The 21,388-nt window shown below is 40.8% G+C and overlaps 1 protein-coding gene across 2 annotated transcripts in view; it reads left to right on the forward strand.

Moving 5' to 3' along the window:
• plxdc2b (plexin domain containing 2b) overlaps positions 1–21,388 on the forward strand; it is a 95,450-nt gene that overhangs the window by 66,487 nt on the left and 7,575 nt on the right. For both annotated transcript variants that reach the window (XM_032551153.1, XM_032551154.1), the window contains 4 exons: positions 1,787–1,882; positions 2,007–2,088; positions 8,646–8,706; positions 9,110–9,263. In XM_032551153.1, coding sequence (XP_032407044.1) covers positions 1,787–1,882; positions 2,007–2,088; positions 8,646–8,706; positions 9,110–9,263 — 393 coding nt within the window. The remainder of the gene's footprint in view (positions 1–1,786; positions 1,883–2,006; positions 2,089–8,645; positions 8,707–9,109; positions 9,264–21,388) is intronic.

The following is a 21,388-nucleotide window of genomic DNA, read 5'->3' on the forward strand; positions in this document are numbered from 1 at the left end:
GATGTGAACAGCTGGAGCAGCGACAACCACAGTTTAACCCTGAGGGACTCATAAGACTTGAATGTACCTTTATCTTTTTGGAGTGTGATTTCAAAGTGGATTTAGAGGAGAACCATTTACAAATATGCAGGTAAAATTTACTGTTAAGAAAACTGTTACATGTTAATATGAAATTCAGAGCAATTTTAACATGAATATTTGAAATATATTAATCACATGGTTCAGATACAACTGAAATGTAAATGTAGTAAACTCTAAAAACAACATTCTACACTAATGCAAATAATAGTGAACTGAGAACAAGTGGCAGTAGCTATTCATGTTGTATTTAGTTTACCTTTGAAGTCATAACTTGGAGCTGAGCACAGTGGTATAATTATTTACAGAGGTTAAGAAACACACTTGATATCCGCAAATACTTAAAACCCCTTTTAAAAACACATATAACTGCCTATTTTATTGGTTCAAACACCTAACATATCCTACTATTCATTAACACACAAATTGGAAACCATCTCAGCACTACTGCACAACCTAAAGTCTCATTTTTCCTTATTTCTGCTCTTGGGGTGCCAAGGAGTATAAATAGTGCTCCTGGATTGGCTGCTTTGCAAAGCCAGCCAATGCTGTCAAATGGCATTGTGCTTAGGGGCTTAACAACTTTCTAAGATGCATTTTCTTTCAGATATTTTCAGTCAAACAAGTTTAATCAAGCTTGTTCAAAGTGATTTATATCACAAAAACACAGAAAAAATTAACAATTAAAGCATTACATTTTTCTAAGTTTCATTATACATTAACATGTTGGTTAGTGTTTCATTTATTATGGTACAAAAGTAACTAAACAGTCAGGTTTGAACATTTGAGATCTGTTCTACCAAAACGTCCACAAATAGGCAATTTTTCCTCATATAATTTGGAGTTACATTCCACAGAAAACTACATAAATACTGATTAATCAATGCGTACCAAACCAGAAATTGACAGAGGGCCACTGTAACATCCAATCTTGTCCTTGTCGAAGTTGGAAAGGAGGAATAAACAAAATTTTAGACGATGAATGGAAAATAAAGTCTGAAAATGCCAACCTTTTCTCCTAATTATCCAGATGTATAAATTACCTAAATCAAATATTTTCTTAATCCCAAAGGCACCTTGATATCAAGTAATTTCTGACTTTAGAAAGTGGATGAAATGCCCAGAGTTACAACTAATTACAGTTAGTTGTACTGAATTTTACTATGTATCTCAATAAATAATCAATTATGTCTACCAGAAATGATAAATGTACATCTAAGTAATATATTACACTAATGTGGTCTAATCTCTGGTTCACAAAAAAACAAACAAACGTGTTTATTTGCAATTTGTATTGGATGTGCTTCACAACAGTACTCTGTTCCACAGTTTCATTTGTTGGTTTCGAGTATGCCAGGTAAGCAAAAGCTAATAGGTTTTTCTAGACCAGCTGGGGTTCGGTGTGGGGTTGTCTTTAATCATGCGTTCCATCTTACCCCATCAGATGTCTTGCTGTTACAACCGACTGGGTCAGACTGATGATATCAGGTCTCAGAGAAAATTGCCCTGGTCCATTCGCCAAGTCATAGCCTGACACTTTGGGCACAAAGAAAGCAGAGAAGTGCTGTAGCAGCATCCAGTATGACCCTATTCTCCCAGCAACTCTATTTCTGCTTTAGGAGACGTTTTGTCCCAGTTTTTTGTCACAGGGTTCCAGATTTACTTTTTGTCTCCAGAATCTCAAACGGTCTTTGTCTTCTGAAACTAGACGTAAGACGGAGGACGATTTATGAGTATCACCGTGTGGAGCTTACAAAGACGAGGATCACCAATTCTTCAGCTGTGGAAATCATTCCTTTACCCAGTAAGGATATTTACATTGTTTTGGTGGCTTTTATGTTAGTAGAAGATTCCAAGTTAATTTCTCATCATCTGTTATAGAAAGATTGTAGAAACAGTCTATATGTGTTGACTCTTCTCTTTTGCAGCCTGTCTCCAGTTCACCAGCTGTAGTACCTGCATCTCCTCTCAGATTAACTTCAACTGCAGCTGGTGTCATCGGCTCAACAGGTTTGACTTCCTTTACTCCGTTATACTTTTCCTCATAGCATATCCACACTGTTATTTATACTCTAACAATGTTTTTCCCAACCCTGGTCTACAAGGTACACAGCCCTGCATGTTTTGGATGTTTTTCTGCTTTAACACATCTGATTCAGATGGTTGCAGCTCAGTAAAAGGGCCAGAGTTGAGAAACACTGCATTGCACATCTACCTTTAAAAACAAAACTGTGTAGTTTGCCAGTAGGATCTAAAGGTTTTAGTTTTAAAATTCAAATTTGTTCCTTCAAAAAGGCAATGCTGAAACCCATTTTTTTCCATTGTGATTTTTAATCAGTCTGCAAGGAATAACTAGAGACAAGAAATAAACATAACTAGAAACACTAAGAAGGACCGAATTAAAGTAAGCAAAACAGAAAAATGTCTGGTCTAATCAAAGAAAAGGGCTAAGGAACACAAAAATTAACAAAACCAAAAACTAACTCAAACAACCCAAGATCCTGACAGCATTTAATAATAACTTTATAATAATGATTTTATTTCTAAACTGTTTTCATACAAAGCACTTAACAGTTACAAAGAAATAAGACAAAAAATAAAACAGCACAAAGTGCATGAGTTCAGTAGGATGTTTTGTAGCTTAGAATTAGGATAGGCTGAATATATTCTGCAGTGTCCAAATATAAGATGATGAAAAGAAGGAATGTAGGGTGATAGTTTGTGCATAGGTTATAATTGTTGTGCAGGATTGCTCAGATCAAGGTTTATTTGCTTTTTTCAAGTTGGGCATTGAAAATTGTATGAAATAACATTGATTCAACATAAGAGCCATTTTAAACCCATATTTCCAGCAATGCAGTGGCATTTCTGACAGAAGAAGGTGATGCAATTCAGTGAAAAACATTACCCTGTCCTTTTCAGAAGACTTAGCAGCATGAAATTATATATTTTTTAAAAACAATCACAAAAATTAGGCCTCTGTGTGACTTTTTAGTATGGTGTGTTTCTACTTTTATGAAAGTATATTTTTAAAATCAAACTTTCTGTCAGTTGCAGACTTAGCGGCGATTTCATTTATTCAGCTTTGATTCCCCTCCTGAGAAAAGTAGCTGTATTTAGTTGGCAGCTCATTCTGACAGTCACTCGACTCGCACCTGTTCAGCCAACCTCTGCTCCACTTTCTTTCTACCTTATCCCTCTTGTCTCTCCCGCACTTCAAACACAAGTAAATATTTGAGCAGCCAAAGAGGTGTTGGCGTTCCTCTACAGAATTTCCTGACAGCTGAAATGTGAGCTGCAGTGTATTTGACTTGATTTAGTCGGATAGAAAAGTCTGAGTTAAAGACACACAAGAGCAAAGGGAAAAAATTATGGAGAGATGACGCATGATCCACTCTGATTTCAAAAGATGTTTGCTGTCCTGATGACGTCCTTTGCAGAGGTTGCTGTTTGGCCTGTGGAATGACCATCATAGCTCTTTCACTGTTGATCTACTTTCCAATCTGTAAATATAAAACATGAATCTGCCACTCCCTTATTTTTTGAGCAGTCAGCAAACGTGAGTGATTGTGTTTGAGGGAAGCGAGCAGTATTAGTGTCCTGCTCATTTTGATTTGTTATCGATGCTCTATAATTCATTTCATACAACATTGTCACGACTTAGCATCTTAAATCCTGGCACATTTGACAAAGACAAACTAATTTGCAGCTACAAGAAAAGTGTTTATATATTCAGCAGTTTATGGATGCGGAGAGATACTGTAACGCCTTTAGCAGCAGTCTCATTAAGCTGCATTTTAATTAGCGTTCCGACTGTGTTAATACTTCACAGTTCAGCTCCCCTACCCTTCCCTCAGCATCTTCTAGCCACTTCCTTTTAGAAAAGGCAAACATGCTTTTGGCACGCACTAATTAAAAAACATTGTGGCTTCACTGGCTGCGCAGTTAATGAGAGACGCTGATGTTTGTAAAAGAACAGCCTCAATGAACTTCCGTCTAAAGGGCTGGGACGGTGCAAGCGCAGATTCTCTTTAATGCTAAGGTACAAGTGGAAGCTGGGAAATAAAGCATCTGAATGCTGATGTGTTTGGAGCAAGCTTAGATATTTGTTGTTCCTACAAAAGAAAGAACAAAAGCTGTTGCACAACATAAACGTGACATACTTTACAGTCAATGCATAAAGAGCTAAGCTTAGAAAGACTTTTCCTTAAAAGTTTTTATTCAGAGTTGACCCAAGGAATAACCAAACTAAGATGCTGTTTCGGTTATTGAGACCAGCAGGGGGCTGCTAGAGAGCTTGACCACTTTGCAATAAAGTGACAAACCAAAACTGCCAATGTCCTGCGTGAGGGTTTTACACAGACCAGCCAGAGAGACCCTAAATGGATTCCAAAAAATTTTCTTTATTTAAAAGTCCAAAAATAATTAAAAAATTATGAATTGGGCCCAAAACTGAGGTTAACATAACAAACTACAACTCAGGTAGTAACACAAAGAACTCAAGCACCAAACTTACCTAACAAACAAGACATGAGGGAAACTTAAATAGTGGCTGATCAGACCACTGCTGACACACAAGGGGGTAATTAAACATACAAGAACTTAAACAAATACTGTTCAACACAATACTAAATCTTTAAATTAAATAAATACTATTAGAACTGAACTAATTGCCAAAAAGAAGAAACATTGAAAAAATGGTAAAATTAAACTGAAGAAAACCAAATGTCCCCTTCCCCTGGCAAACAAATGGGATGACCCAGTGAGGAGGTTTACCAGCCATGAGGACAACAATCAGCTGGAGCTCTTCTGTGTGACACTCCAGCAGCAGCTCCAAAGGAAACTGGTAACTCAAAACAAGAAGAAATTAATTTGTTGCATTTAACAAAAATATAAAGAACTGACAAGTAAAGTTTACTAAATGTGTTCACTGCAAATAGTAAACTAAAGAGTCAGGCTAATGAAAATCATTTTAAAAATGAAACTAAACTATTTACTAATCAATATGTAAACTAATGTTAAGGATGAACAGAAAACGATTGCCATTCAGATCTCTGTGTGACAGTAGCGACAGCTGTCACATCCTGTATGAAGGAATTTGTTCATTCAGGACATACTAAAACAAAAATACTGCTCCTACTTAATGCTCCAATCCATTCACATGGATAGTATGACTTGATTAGCTTGATAAATAAACAATTGGCTAATATATATTTGTCTCAAGATGTTAAAATCATGCAAATGCAAGACCAGCCTGTTATGGCACAACTTTTCAGAATGGTGATGTTTTAAGTCAGATATCTTTGTTCAAATTAAACACTTTATTTCCTTGAACTTTCTTTTGTTTCTATGTTGCATTTTCTTTTCTTTTGCCATGCTTACTACATATTTTTGCAGAAGTTTCACAGTGTTTTTCTTTTCACGTCATAAAAATGACTTTCTAGTTTGCAGAGCGTTCGTTTGGCTGCATGTTTCATTAAGCTGCTCGGTACTGAACCCCCTCAGCTTCTGTAAATGTGCCAAAGAAAAACAGCTCAGTGTGCACGGAACATCTGAAGCAATGTGGACCTTCCAGACAGAACTGTGCAATAAGATTAAACGTGTTTAAAGCAGGCATTCTATGATTAGTCTGTGCTGCGTTGTTGCAGTTTGTGTCCTGAGCTAGAAGTAGGTTTAGTAAAAAAACGGCTCATAACAATTGTGATCCGTTGCACACAATTTAAGCAACTGATGGTGGAAAACACAAAACCAGATGTTAAAAATTAGTAGTCCATCATCTACACTATAACCAGATGTGTGCTACTGAAACGGAAGTCACATCTGTGCTCCTGCTGAGTGAGTGTGTGCCCCACTGAGAAAGAAAATATGCAAAAACTGAGGTTGGATTGGTTTTAGTCAGCAACATGGAGTGCTGTTTTCAGAAATATGAATGTTTTGTCCATGATTTGTTTAAATCTTCTGGAAGTGTGAGTTGCTAGTGTCTGCTCAGTTCATCTTAATTCTGATTAATTCAATTTACTTGTTTCACAACAAGCTAACTCAGTGACTGATAAGCTTTAATTCTAATTTGATTAAATTCATTTCAAACCTAGGAGTAAGATTAGGTTTGAAATTGCAACAATGTGGCAAAGATGTCAGATCACAATCTAAGCTACTCATACCATTCAATTTCAAAAAAGCAGATACTAAGTTGTTTATTGGTAAAATTCATGTTCACGTGGGACATAAAGGAAATATATTTGTTATAAAAAGTTATGAGAAAATCTTTAGAATGATTGTTAATTTGTTGGCACAATCCATTAGTCATTTATGGATCAAGAGAGGAAAAATGCAATTAAATGAGAAAAAAGGAAATATTTATCTATAAATTCTCATTTAGTGGAGCTATCAAAGGGCAAATAGAAGAGCTTACTCATGATATATTAAAACATTGAAACCAAATTTATAGTTTGATTAATCTGAAAAAAGCCAATAGTTAGGTACTGAGAATATGTGCAGATATGCCTGTTAAATTAAACATTTCAAATAATAGCTGAAGTAAGCAGTTACAAAATAGGCAACATTTGTTGTCAACTATTGTTTTGTTATCAGAACATTCAGTCAGCTGCATTTGCCTGAGCTAGACTGACTTGCATTGTGCCGATAAGAAAAATAATTACTGCTGCGATCAGATTTTTATCTCTTAACCAATAAACTGTTCTGGGCAAATTTTAAGTCCTTCTACTGACTCATTATGTGAATGAGCAGTGGAAAATTAATTTGGCTCTGATGGCATGGCTTTGGCTTCTCAAGAGAAAACTATCAGCAGTAACGCAAATCAATTAAAAACACATTATCTGGCTCAAATTCATTCAGAACATGAATATGACTTGGTTAAAATAATAACTTGGCAACATGGATGCCAGCTTTCTCTGAACCAAAGTGGCAAAAACAACACAATCTCATTCAGTCCATCCTGTTGAGACTGAATTGAAAAAGCCAAGCTGAAATATTCTCTCATTTATATTCAAATGAACCTTCTCCAGCCCATCTCTGATTAAATGCGGCGCGGCTCAGTGCGTTAGACGACAACTAGCTGAGATGGATGCCACCGAGAAGAAACAAAGCTCAGGCACACGTTAGACCAAACCTCCTTGGTGATATCGAGCCAGACTGTGCTGCCTTTGCTGCACCCTAAGGATGGGGAATAGCAGTCAGGGGAAAGTGAGGGATTAAATGGAGGAATCTGCTCCGGCTGTTTGAGCAGACGGACTTGGGGGCATAGTTAAATTACCATAACAATGTGCTCTTTAGAGAATCTTTTGGAGACTTTACTCAATATTTAGTGTTGTTACAGCACTGCTTCACTTTAAGCCATATTCTTTTTCCAGGATGTGGGTCTGTTTGTTGTTTCCTTGAGTGGATTTTTCTGTAAACCACTTAATTTCTGTAAATTAAATGGTTTAATCTCACTTAATTTGAAGCCCTGCATATTGTTATTTACAGCTTTGGGCAAACCTTATCAGGTTTTAGGTTCTCTTGTTGGTATTATGTTAAATTTAGAGCTAACAAAAATAATTCATGATTCACTATTTTTCTTAATAGAAGTCTACCAACACAAAATGGTTGATGCAAAACTGTGAAGAGACAAATTAGTCTTCCTGGGCAACAAACAAATCTGGCTTTTCAGCTACTTTTGGAAAATTTTGCTGGAGCTTTTCTCACACCCACTGTTAACAAGCTATTCTAGCTGCTTCCATACAATAAGTTGAACAGCTTAAACAATTTTCAACTAGTGTGTTTTTTCTGATTTAATTGGAGCTGTCATCTGCACAGATATTGCTATAAAAGCACAGTGACTGTTCCTACAAGTGGAAGAGACCTGTACAAAGGATTAAAAGCAGGGGTGACAATGATTGTTCAAGCGGCGATTTGTTCAAAACTATATATTTTTTTTATCATGGAATTGTTTTCTGCAATGCTTTTTTTTCTTTTAAAGGATGAATTTTTCTAAAGTTTTCAGTGTAAGATTTCAATAATTTCACTAATTTGTAAAAAAAAAAAAAAAAAAAAAATTACCTAGATAGAGGGGTCTAAGCAACTAAAAGCGGAAAAGTTAGTCATCTACTTAACAGGCATGATATTATCCTGCCCCAATTTTAGTAATTTAGGCTTATAACAAGAAAAATGTTGCTTGCTCACTCTTTTAAAAAGTGATAATTTGCAGCTTTTCTTCTCATGACCAAAGAGTAAATGGTATATAATTATCTTTAACTATCAGTCAAACAAAATATCTAAGTAACCACAGTAGGCTTTACAACTACTTAAAGGATCACTTCACTGCATTAACTTAATTTTGTTTATATATACTTATAATATTAGAGTAACTATAAAGTTTTAACGTTTTGTTGTCGTTTGTGTGAATGGCAAAGCAATTTCAGTAGATTCACAATCCTGAAAATACCACTTCTTTTGACATTAGTGGTGATCTTAGTGAAAACAACCCATTGTGTGGGTTATAAGTGGAAAAACCTTTTGTTAGTATTTTATTTTGTTTTTTTATACATTTTTTTTTCTTCTTCTCTCAGATGCTCCAGCGGCTTTGATCGCCATCGACAGGACTGGGTGGATAACAGCTGCCCAGATGAGGTAAGGATTCAATAAAAAGACTTGATCTCAGAGTTCAGACTGATCCGTTTTTGTAACAGTATCTGACCCAATACTGACGTCATTCTTGGATCAGATATCAGGCTGAGGTCATCGATCCAGACGGCACTGTGTTTTTAGACAACATGACCAAAAATAGGGCTGGAAGTATTGGCATTGTCAGTGTTTTAAAATTAAACATCTGGCTTGAATTGGACCTAAAAAAACACACACAAAACTAAATTGAAGCATCTCTGGTCTCCTATGTTCAGATTTTTGGCATATTACATTCTAAATGTGAAATCAGACACACAAATATATTGATGGTTGTGGCTGAAGCTTTCTTTTGCACTTTTTATCCTTTGAGAGTTTGTGCAAAATATAAAACGGAGGTTCTTTCCATCAGACCAAAGACAAGATGTGCGACATAGACGATACTACGCAGCTGTACACCTTCACCACCACTATCACTGCCAGAACAGCATCGAGAAGTAAAGGAAGCACAACAGGCTGGGGCACACCTTCCACCTCTCATCCTCCCACCAGCGCTCCTACTGAAGGTAAAGTATCGGATAAACTAAAAATAAGTCGACAATGAAGTCTTCATAGGATCTCAGGACAACTAGTGAATGATGCTCTGTTCAGGCAGTCACTATAATTGAACTTTTTTAAAAATTTGTACCAATGGAAAGGATGCTATAATTCACAAGTGTATTCAGAAAAGCAAATGTTTACAAACTTTGAATGAAATATTCTTTTATTTGTCCTGTCTACATGAGGTATGTACCATTGGAAGGTATTTTAGTTTGTTCTAGTGATACCAGTAAATAAAATATTGTTACACTGTTATATTTAGAATATGAAATTATTGGCGCTCTCAAATACATACATTCATTACTTTCTGCTCACTTTTAAGAGTAAATTCCATAAAGTAATGTAATATTTAACCTGCAGCCAAAGAGCTTCAAACAAATTAAGATTTTAGGGAATTTGCTAAAATATTTGTCCATTTGTGAACATTTGAAAAATATTCCAACAATTTTAAGAAATCAAATGGGGAAATATTAATGAAAGGTAAAATAAAGAATTAATTTTACAAGTCTATGAACAAAAACAGCAAAGCTTTGACTTTAAAAGAAATGCAATGCAGTTGCAAAGGGAAAAAAGTCAGTAAGTAGCTTTCTTTAATTTATCCAGGAATTATAGATTGTTCATTACTGTGCCAAATAATTACAGATGATTACACATGAAATATTTATCTGCATATTGCCTTTGTGTTCTTACCTAAAGGTTTGTGCAGGCAACAAACATCAAGAAGGTTGTGTTCCTTTTCTACTGTAAGAAAATGTATTCAGCAAGAATAATTGTACCTGAGCAGGAGACTAAACCAATGCATAATGTGGTGGTTATCTAGTGAAAATCCTCTGTAAAAAGCAGCTGACACAGTTTTTTTCCTGATAACAGGAAAACAGTCAAGGTCTCCTTTGAAGTGTGTTTACTTCCATTTCTTTGGCTTGCCAATTGCAGCAGTTGTGCATTGGCTAAAGCTACTGTTTACACTTTGAACTCGTTTCAACTTGCATTATTATTTATTAACTTATTTTAGTTAAAGATAATTATCAAAAATAACCCCACATGTGGTTGGCTTGAATGTTGTGCCCATGCACTATGTGACGCCACGTTGCCATAGAAACCCTTTATAATCAAAACTAAAAGCACACATTACTTTATGTAAGGTTTTTCTCTTCCTGTGCTTTTCTATTGATGTTACTCCAGCTTGATGTCTGGGATCAACAATGAGTTAATGGACCTCGATTTCAGGCATGTACTCTTTCCAGTCTGATGAGCTACAATAGTGTGTAAAGGTTTGGAGCCATCTTTAGAGGCATCCCTGATAAAGATGCATAACACAATTCATATTTTATCACCATAGCACAGTCCTGGGAACAGATGACTACAGTTGCACACCAGTGAGCTGGTGGAGATTTCTTTTTACCTCCCTTAATATCTTGTCCAGTGTACATGATGACCAGTGTCAAGAAAACTGGCATAAGGGTATGAGATCTTTCCAGGCACACGCAGAAAAAGATGCATAATGGCTTGGAAGAAATAAAGTAATCCTGTAGTTTGATTAAAAGTTAATTAAGTTGAATAAGTCTGAATAACATGAATATAAGTCTAACATGAATATAAGTCTAACATGAATATAAGTAATCACTCAATAACTTTTTGCAAAGCATCTCTGATTAATGATCTGTAATGATTTAAATATGTAATGATTATGTTAATGATTAACAACAAGGAAAAGATGTGATTTATTGTCAATGAATATGAAGTTATAATCATCTGAAATCAATTTAACAACAAGTTGAATGTGTTTACTGAGTTTTAATAGATAAAGTGAGTTATAGAATATAGAGAAGACGAATGTGCAGTACAGCCCTGAAAACAGGAAATGTCGCAAGCAGTTCTGAACAGATGGCCAAGGAGCACAGGAAGAAAGGAGAAAGACGGGAAATTCCACTGTGGTCAGCAAGCAGGTTGAGAAATGGGGGGGACTTTTTCATGAGACGCAGCAGCCGTGCAGAAAGTCACGTAGGCCAAACCTTCCCATACACACACATGGTGAGGAGAGGCATAAAAAGGGGCTGAAAAGAGGAACCAACCGTTCCCAGTCCGGCGGCGGAGAAGAAGAGACAACACCTGCAATAGCATGCAGGAGCAGATTGAAACACGGACCGCAATTCAGAACTACGGGGAAGCTCAGACTTCACACCGCGAAGAAAGGACTGGGTCCCGTTGCCCCATCTCTAGTTCTTTATTTGACAGACGGTCTCGTCTCAACTCAGCACTTTTAAACTCTGCAGCAGGACTTGGAGGAAGGACAAAGGTCCCACAAGGAGGAAGAACTGGGTCTTGCAAAAGGGATTCAGACCCGTTCTGCTTTGTTTCCTTTCTAAGGAGGATTTTTCCACACAAAGCATAGACCTCGACCAAGGATGCTAGAAATTCCTGCTGCCAAAAGATCCACCATCGTCTGGGTATGAGTTGAATCTGCTCATTGAAATTCCATTTCAGAAAGTGCGACCTAAGTTAGAAGAAGACAGGGTAGAATGATTGTACATGTAAATCTGATTACACTGTTTTTGAGTTATATAAGATTGATTATTGATTTGTATGTCGCATATCCCTGCTCAAGCTTGCTTAATAAATTTATACTATAAAATTCTAATGAGGTTGGTGGACATTGGAATTAATAGAGTCATTTAATCGTTGTCCAGTTCTTTTAATTAAGGTAAAACTAATGTACATGATTCCAGTAAACAGGAGGCTTCATAATTTCCTTTGGTGAGAGTAAATAATGACCCTGGGACTTACCTCTAAGTCACTAAACATAATCTAGCCGGTTCCAAGTGCAAGTTATGATTTAGAAAGTGGGCTACCGTTAACAGAAGTGGTTATTGGAATTATGCAGCTGCGAGGGCTACTCAGCTGATTGTTTCTTAACTGTAAAGGGTCATAACTTCTGGATTGGAGGTAGTTAGAGCTAGACGAGTCACTTTCGCTACCAGTTTAAATAGATTATCTCTTATAGAGTACTCTTAGGGTAATACCCAGGACTCAGAGATTTTCCGGACCTGTTAGACGGAGAACTGGTCAGTAGGCAGCCCTGGGGAGTAGTGAGGAGTGGGCGGGGCTGACTATTGCAGGATAACCAACATGGCGCCCAACGTGGGGCTGCGCACAACTGAGTAGGCGGGCCCCAAAGACACCAAGTCGGTAAAAACAGATGTGAGACTCTGAATAGCCCACTTGGGTTGCTGACTCTTAGGGAAGAGAGTTAGTGGTGACTGATAAGGCCATCAGCCACAACCCTCGCAATAACTGTATAGCATACAGGTGAGGGAAAGCTTCTACTGAGGATGGAATGACCAGATCCAGACAGTGAAGCCAGTAGCCAACACAGCCTGGACCCATCCCTACTCGAAAGCGCAAAGAGAGGCTTTGGGGGATAGGCGACTCGAAGACAAAGACAACTATGAGTGAAGACGAAGAAGGAGGGGAACTGAATCCCCTGCAAGGGCCGGCAATGGGACAAGGGGCGAGCAACATCAGCCGAGACGAGGGGAGTCATCGACCTAGTCTTTCCCAATCCACGATATCACAAATTCCTGCGAAGCTGATATTGCTCGGTGATGGATTGGATTCCTGGACTGAGATAAACAAGAAAGCTTTCTATGAATCCCACTACACCCTCGACAAGGAGGTGGCCCAGAGAATGATGAAGCACTTAGTGCAAACTCGGATATATTTTTGCACCCAGCTTCAACACGGTCACCGTCTGGGGGTCGTCAAATGCCCGGTGAAGGTTGCTAGGAAGACGGAGGTTAAAGAATGGCTGGAATGGTTCGCTAAGCTCCTTGAAGAGTGGGAAGCTGGTGAGCTGCGGACTGTCTACAGTCCCTCCGAGAAGTATGACAGCGTAGTAAAAACCGCTACATCGGCAGCGGGCATTGACGGGATTCTAGTAGACCATCTTGCCAAGGGGGTGCGCAAGTTTCAAGAATATAACGAAGCCCTGCAGAGACTTAAGTTATACAAGGAGATTAAGGAAAAAGAGCGAGCCCCGGACAGGGCAGAGTCGGAGGTGGCCGAGGCTCCTTCCCAACTGCCCAGCAGAGCCACGACACCGACTCACCAGCGGGAGCAACCTTCGAGGGTTCTGATAGACCTGACGGGCGGCAGCGACGACAACGACGGCGGTGACAGCAGCGACGACAGCAGCGACGACAACGACGGAGGTCCCTCAGCTCCACCGGGTTCATCGCGGAACGAGGACATCCCATCTGCACCGGCCCATGAGGACGACCCCGAGGGAGCGCTCGTCGGCGGTCTCACAGAGGAGCAGTGGAAGGATGCAGTCAAGGAATGGTCCCCTCAACGGGACCCGGAGCTCGGGTTTCATCCCCGAGTCCACAGCACGGAGAGGAGGCCTCCACTGCCACCTACGAGGACTCCGGCGGATAACAGCTCCGACGAAGACGAAGAGGAATCGGACGAGGAGCTGCGGGAGCCCGACCGCCCCAAGAAGAAGACTCAGAAATCGGACACCTGGAGGATGGCCCGAGAATTAGCCGAAATACCACCGGGGGCCAGCAACTTTGGACTGCAGACCGGACTCCGGATTTATCAGGTTATTGGAAGAATATGGGATCTTGAAGGTGACGGACTGATTGTGTTCGCCAATGACCAATACAAGATCCACAATCGAAAATTCAGACACAGCCTTGCGGACCAAGCAGGGCAATGTTACAAAACAGATTTAAGATTGCTGGAAGCTAGCTGTAGCCCAAAAACAAGGGGGGAAGTAGTCTTGATGAACGGCTATAGTCTCCCTTATAGTGCTGTAATCCTGGTCCCGATTGACATCTACCGAAAAGGAGAGAGTTTAGATGAGTACCGGAAGAAGATGTGGCACGGACTCGAGCGGGGCCTGACGGCAGCCAGCAACGAATGCATGAGAAGAGTGGTAGTGAGTGTGCAGGGACTGAGATCACCGGATCTGCCAAGGGACACCGCCAGATCGATTGCAGAGAACGGGGTGGTGAATATAGCTAAGAACAACAGCCATTTCTTTGTGTTCAAAGAAGTGGTGGTGGTGGTTGACCCCCGTCTGCATCGACTCCGCACTGAGCAAGGGGTGAAAATGGCAGCTGAGATGGAGGAGCAATGCCGCATTAGCCATCCATCACAAGAAATCAAGAAATATCCCTTAAAAATTCCCCAGAGTGAGGTTTCAAACACCACCCAGAAAGGTAAAGCCAAGGCCGTGCAGCCACCCAGAATAAAGATAAAGGAGGCACCTGTTGAACCAGGGTTCTCCGCAGCAAGGTACGTTAAGGAGTTCTCGTTTGAAGAGAGCCGCAGTGAACTGAAAAAACCCAATGCGGGAAGAGTCAAAAATGAACAGCCGACGGTCCCGAAAGAAGAAGGACCGATGAAACCAGCTAAGATTCGACCGCTGAACTCCCCCAGGAGAGAACCTCTTCGACAACAGCAGTATGAGGACATCAGTGACTCGGAAGACGGAGGAGAGCAACCGGGGATCGAACAGCCCAGCGAGGAGGAAGAGGAAAGTGATCACGACAGCGTCTTCTCCGACCCGAAGCAACCACCGACAGAGCACAAGACACTCCGAACAGGACAGCACCGGGGTAAGAAGAAAGAAATGGAGACCTTTGACATCGAGAAATCTTCTGAAAGACTGGCGAGAGACGTGACCTGGGGTCCAGTGCAGGCTAAGGACGGACGGCGTACGTATGTACCAGAGGCCGGCCAAACCGAGTACCAGATCCCAGCAGGATGGGCCAGCAGGTTGGGAGACCGGGTGCAGCTCGAGGTGGAAGCAACAATCGGAGAATGGGCTAACATCCTGATGACACCATCCTGCTCCACCCTGACAGCACACTATTCCCTGACTACCAACTTCAGGAACGCATACATTGGAATTATGTACGATGTGATGCTGCGACGACTGAAGAAAGCCGCCTACAAGTACTCCAGGGAAACTCGACAGCAGCTGGACGAAGTGTCGGCTGATGAAGAGGAACCTCAGGCGACGTCTTCGGAGCCAGGACCGCAGATCCCGGCGAGACAACCAGAGGTGTCAGCTCAGCCACCTGCCGCTAATACAGGACAAGATGCTTACGCCGAGTTGAAGAATCTAAGGCTGGTGATTAGGAGTAAAAACGCAGACGAGAACAATGAGGAGTATCTGAAAGATGTTTGGCCAACCGTGCTGTCTACCACCAACCACGAGGGAGCCAAAAAGTTGTGGCTGACCAGCGTGACCTCGGACCCGATGGTTGGAACAGATTCAGCACAAAGCAACTATGAAAGGCTGGTATTGGAGGACATGGATGATGAAGAGTCCCAGGTGAAGAGAGCCAGAGGACGGCTGGACAAGGGAAGCAGGTTGGAACCGCTGTGGCACACACTTAAGCAGACCGTTTCCCCTGCGAGATATGTGAAGGTGCTGCGTGAGGTGACAAAAGGACGCAGAGGAGAGATCGTGTTCGTGAAGTTGCCAGTAAGAAGCACAACAGTCGCTCAGATGGATGTAGCAGTGCAAGGATTCGACCTGGAACAGCAGTACTACGAGGACAAAAGGAAGAAGGAGGCTAGCCAACCGGCAAAGCCACCCGGAAGGGTTAACATCAGACCACCATCTAACTTTCAAGGTAGACCGTTCCAGCAAGGAGCACCGCCATCCAACTTCCAGAGCAGACCGTTTCAACAAGGAGCACCGCCAACCAACTTCCGGAACCGGCCGTTCCAGCAGAAACCACCAGGACCACAAGGGAAACCGACCAACCCTCCGGCTTCGTCAAACCAGCCAGGAAAAGGTCAGTTCCTGACAGATGAGGAGTATAGGAAATTGAGCCCAGAAGAGAGGACGGCCCTCCGTGAGTCCCGTAAAGCCGGGGCCGGAGGGTCACCAAAGTAATGGCGTCCAGGTCGCGGGTCATTCTAGAAAATGCCTACTGGGAGGGGGACGAAATCTACGCTAAAGTGGAGGGAGTACCCTACCTGGTGGACACAGGAGCGGAGGTGTCTATGACCCGCAAAGACCTAAAAACAGCAGGACACCTGAAGGTTCAGTTTGCTAATGGAAAAGTAGAAGAAATGCCGTATGGGACCTGGAAAGGAGTAGTGTGGGTGAAAGGTCCCTACAATCTCCTCACAGTAAAAGACTTAGACGAACTCAGTAAAAAGAAAGGCACACATCGGCGACTGGAGCGAAGGCTGACAAGCTTGAAAGCAAGATTGGTGAAAGTCGGCCCGACCCAAACAGGATCGGAAAAGCAAGACTGGTACAAACCAGTTGACATACCAACGGTGACAGAACAGAAACTTGAAGAGAGTGACTTCTCCCCGGCTGGGAAAGAGAAGCTACGTGAGATCATCGTTACGGCGCAGGTGGCACGGTTCAAGAACGATCGTGGAGATTTGGGCCCGAAGTTTGTTCATCACATCGAAGGTGGGGTGCATCCACCTGTTCGGCAGTACCCGTTGAACCCAGGGGCAGTCGAGGAGATGGACAAGATCGTGAAGGAACTAGGGGCCCTAGAGATCATCAGAGAGGAACTCAACCCGATCACCAACAGCCCCATCCAGGCGGTGAAGAAACCTGAATCGGCTGGAGGGGGTTGGAGGCCAGTTATCAACTTCAAAGCCCTGAATCGGAGAACAATAGCAAACCGAATAACAGTCTGAATAACATGAATATAAGTCTAACATGAATATAAGTCTAACATGAATATAAGTAATCACTCAATAACTTTTTGCAAAGCATCTCTGATTAATGATCTGTAATGATTTAAATATGTAATGATTATGTTAATGATTAACAACAAGGAAAAGATGTGATTTATTGTCAATGAATATGAAGTTATAATCATCTGAAATCAATTTAACAACAAGTTGAATGTGTTTACTGAGTTTTAATAGATAAAGTGAGTTATAGAATATAGAGAAGACGAATGTGCAGTACAGCCCTGAAAACAGGAAATGTCGCAAGCAGTTCTGAACAGATGGCCAAGGAGCACAGGAAGAAAGGAGAAAGACGGGAAATTCCACTGTGGTCAGCAAGCAGGTTGAGAAATGGGGGGGACTTTTTCATGAGACGCAGCAGCCGTGCAGAAAGTCACGTAGGCCAAACCTTCCCATACACACACATGGTGAGGAGAGGCATAAAAAGGGGCTGAAAAGAGGAACCAACCGTTCCCAGTCCGGCGGCGGAGAAGAAGAGACAACACCTGCAATAGCATGCAGGAGCAGATTGAAACACGGACCGCAATTCAGAACTACGGGGAAGCTCAGACTTCACACCGCGAAGAAAGGACTGGGTCCCGTTGCCCCATCTCTAGTTCTTTATTTGACAGACGGTCTCGTCTCAACTCAGCACTTTTAAACTCTGCAGCAGGACTTGGAGGAAGGACAAAGGTCCCACAAGGAGGAAGAACTGGGTCTTGCAAAAGGGATTCAGACCCGTTCTGCTTTGTTTCCTTTCTAAGGAGGATTTTTCCACACAAAGCATAGACCTCGACCAAGGATGCTAGAAATTCCTGCTGCCAAAAGATCCACCATCGTCTGGGTATGAGTTGAATCTGCTCATTGAAATTCCATTTCAGAAAGTGCGACCTAAGTTAGAAGAAGACAGGGTAGAATGATTGTACATGTAAATCTGATTACACTGTTTTTGAGTTATATAAGATTGATTATTGATTTGTATGTCGCATATCCCTGCTCAAGCTTGCTTAATAAATTTATACTATAAAATTCTAATGAGGTTGGTGGACATTGGAATTAATAGAGTCATTTAATCGTTGTCCAGTTCTTTTAATTAAGGTAAAACTAATGTACATGATTCCAGTAAACAGGAGGCTTCATAATTTCCTTTGGTGAGAGTAAATAATGACCCTGGGACTTACCTCTAAGTCACTAAACATAATCTAGCCGGTTCCAAGTGCAAGTTATGATTTAGAAAGTGGGCTACCGTTAACAGAAGTGGTTATTGGAATTATGCAGCTGCGAGGGCTACTCAGCTGATTGTTTCTTAACTGTAAAGGGTCATAACTTCTGGATTGGAGGTAGTTAGAGCTAGACGAGTCACTTTCGCTACCAGTTTAAATAGATTATCTCTTATAGAGTACTCTTAGGGTAATACCCAGGACTCAGAGATTTTCCGGACCTGTTAGACGGAGAGCTGGTCAGTAGGCAGCCCTGGGGAGTAGTGAGGAGTGGGCGGGGCTGACTATTGCAGGATAACCAACACCAGATAAACCTGGATCCTGACTCACCCATGTTTGTCACACCTCGTGTATTAAAAATGTAGTCATTGGTCTGACCTATTTTATTGTAGCTATTTAAAAATGGCTGTTTTATTGCAGTCATTTTCTGATTAATTTATGCCTTAATTGAATGACATGTTCTTTCTTTTCCATTTTGATGAAGGGCTGTAAAAAACATAACTTTTTTGTGTATGGTTATTCTACTGGGATGAAAGATGCTTTGGGCCCCTTTTACACAAAGCCGGTTTTCAGTGAAACATTTATGTTGCGATCCAGCCGTACGTTTACATGACTCCAGTGATCAAAGTCTAACAAAATGGATAACAAAAAAGACCAATAGCAGATAGCTTTGTTCTGTGTTGGGTTATTTAACCTGTTCAGTTTAACATGTCGAATATGGAATATATATGTGTTACATTCCAATTAATAAAATACAGCTTCATATTCAAGGTTTGACACAATCGCTTATCAATGTTTAAAGTTACAACTGATAATGAATTAATTCAATGCTTTCTCAGTTTCTATGTCAGCAATATCAGCTTCTACTTCCAACATATCACCAGTGTGAATAAGATATTGTTTTCACCAGACCTGTGATTCTGCGAGTTGATTTTCAAGTGACCTGCAGAAAAGCAGTTAATTTAGTTAAAAGCAGCTCAGTTAGTTCAGTTAAACACAACTAAAAGAGCATGAACAATGTCATGCTGACAAATCCTGCTTTAATTTTGTCCTATTAATGTCAGTTTTCCTTTATTGTTCAGTTCCAGATGTTTTCAAGGTTTCCCGCATTTAATCTTTGCTGTGGATTATTTTTAAAGGTGTTTACTTCCATCGCTTGCTGAGAAAGAGGTTGACCTTTTCTTCATTACAGGCCCATTGATCCTCCTCTGTGTCTGAGATTTTTAAGGATAGGCCCTGATGGCTGGGCTGCTGTGTGAAAACAATCCAACTGTGGGGATAAACACAATGAGGAGTCCAACAGTTTCAGACCAAAACAGGGTGTGGCGAGAGAACTAACCGTGCGTCTGGGGTCGCTAGGGGTTACACTCTGGTATGTGTATGTGTTTTGGTTGACTATCTGACACATACACCAGACAATGTTCCCTCAACAATCACTTGTCTCTTCAGCTGCAGCAGGTCAGAGGTCAGGTTAGTGAGCAGGTTGTGGATCTTTCCAATGCAGGCAACCTCTGGCTGGGTGGGAGAGTTTGAAAAGAGAAAAAGAGGCAGAAAGAAGAAGAGAAATACGAGAGGGAGGAAGACTGTTGATTGCAGCACTTCATGTGTTTGCCTTGATGTAAAGAGTTTGTGTTAAAAGAGAAAACAAACTATTTTATTTGTTTCTTTAATTAGGACATCTTATTCTGAAGGTTTCCAACAGAAGAAGACTGATAGTAATAATGGGGATCCAGATGTCTGTTTCCCAGTCTAGACCCAGAAAAACACCATGGGTATGTTTTTCTTGGTTTTTGTGTTAGACCAACAAAAGTAGTGCATAACTGTAAAGTGGAAAAAAAATTACTAAACAAAAAAACATGGCTTTTTATTTGTAGCAAGTTCCCTATACTGTAGTACATTTCATTTGATGTGCAAAGCTGATTGGTCACTACCAATTTGCAAATCAAAATAATATTTTTTCAGTTAACAGAGAGCTCCTGTGAACAGCAATTTCCGAGTCTTGCCACAGATTTTCATTTAATTTAGGTCTGGACTTTGGCTAGGCCATGCTAACACATGAATATACTTTTATCCAACTATTGTAATGTAGCGCAGGTTGTATGTTTAGGGTCATTGTCCTGCTGGAAGTTGGACAATTTATTCCATAGTCTCAAATCCTTTACAGGCTCTATATCTTAATTTATACCCATACAATAAAAGTGCCGGATATAAGGTGGCACCAAATATAGCGGATAAAGAAAATACAGTGGTGGGATATCTAACTTTGTGGATAATTTATCTTGTGGGAAACAAGGATACAAAAACTGCCCTGATACTCTTCTTCTTTTCCTCTTTGGAATAGACTATATAAAAGTCAGCACATTATCACCCCTTAGGAGGCTATAATGAAAATGAATGTGTGCTTGTCTGTTATTTCAAAGCTGCTGGGTGGTTATAGAGAAGCATCTAAAGCAGTGGTCCCCAACCCCCGGGCCGCGGACCGGTACCAGTCCGTGGACCAATTGGTACCGGGCCGCGCAAGAAATAATTAAATACTTTGTTTTATGTGTTGAGTCTGGATGATCTTTTATTTTGAAAATCCTTTAACTGGATTCTGTCGATTACGTCTTGTGCGCCAACATTGAGCCCACAAGCAGCAGCATGAGTTAGAAACAGCAGCAACAGCATCGGTGTCAAAGCGCAACCCACCTCCTCCCCCCGGTCCCGAAGTCTTGCACGCACCCCCCCAGTCCGCAGCAATTATGCGAAGTCTCGATCAGTCCGCGGTACTAAAAAGGTTGGGGACTCCAAACTAAAAAGGCTGGGGGTCCGCGGTACTAAAAAGATCTAAAGCACTAAACTTTGAATAGGATTTCTTCCCAGATTGACCAGTATCCTCTTTCCCATCAGCACATACCACCACTCTATGGTGTGAGATTATCTTCCACTAAATAATAATTGTTGCCTCTTACAGAACTCATTGAACAACTAATTTCAGACATGAGGATATGGTTTCATTGTCTGTTTGAAACTAGAAGCAGTAGCTCTCTCTGAATGAAGTCATTGAGGCAAATAGACCTGGTGGAAAATGTGCCAGATTAGCATAATGTGGACGGTATGGTGTGTAACAGTCTGTTACCCTTGAAGTAGAAGTGGGTCATGCTACATTTCCA

Source organism: Xiphophorus hellerii, chromosome 21 (assembly GCF_003331165.1).
Source record: "Xiphophorus hellerii strain 12219 chromosome 21, Xiphophorus_hellerii-4.1, whole genome shotgun sequence".
In the NCBI taxonomy this organism is placed as follows: Eukaryota; Metazoa; Chordata; class Actinopteri; order Cyprinodontiformes; family Poeciliidae; genus Xiphophorus; species Xiphophorus hellerii.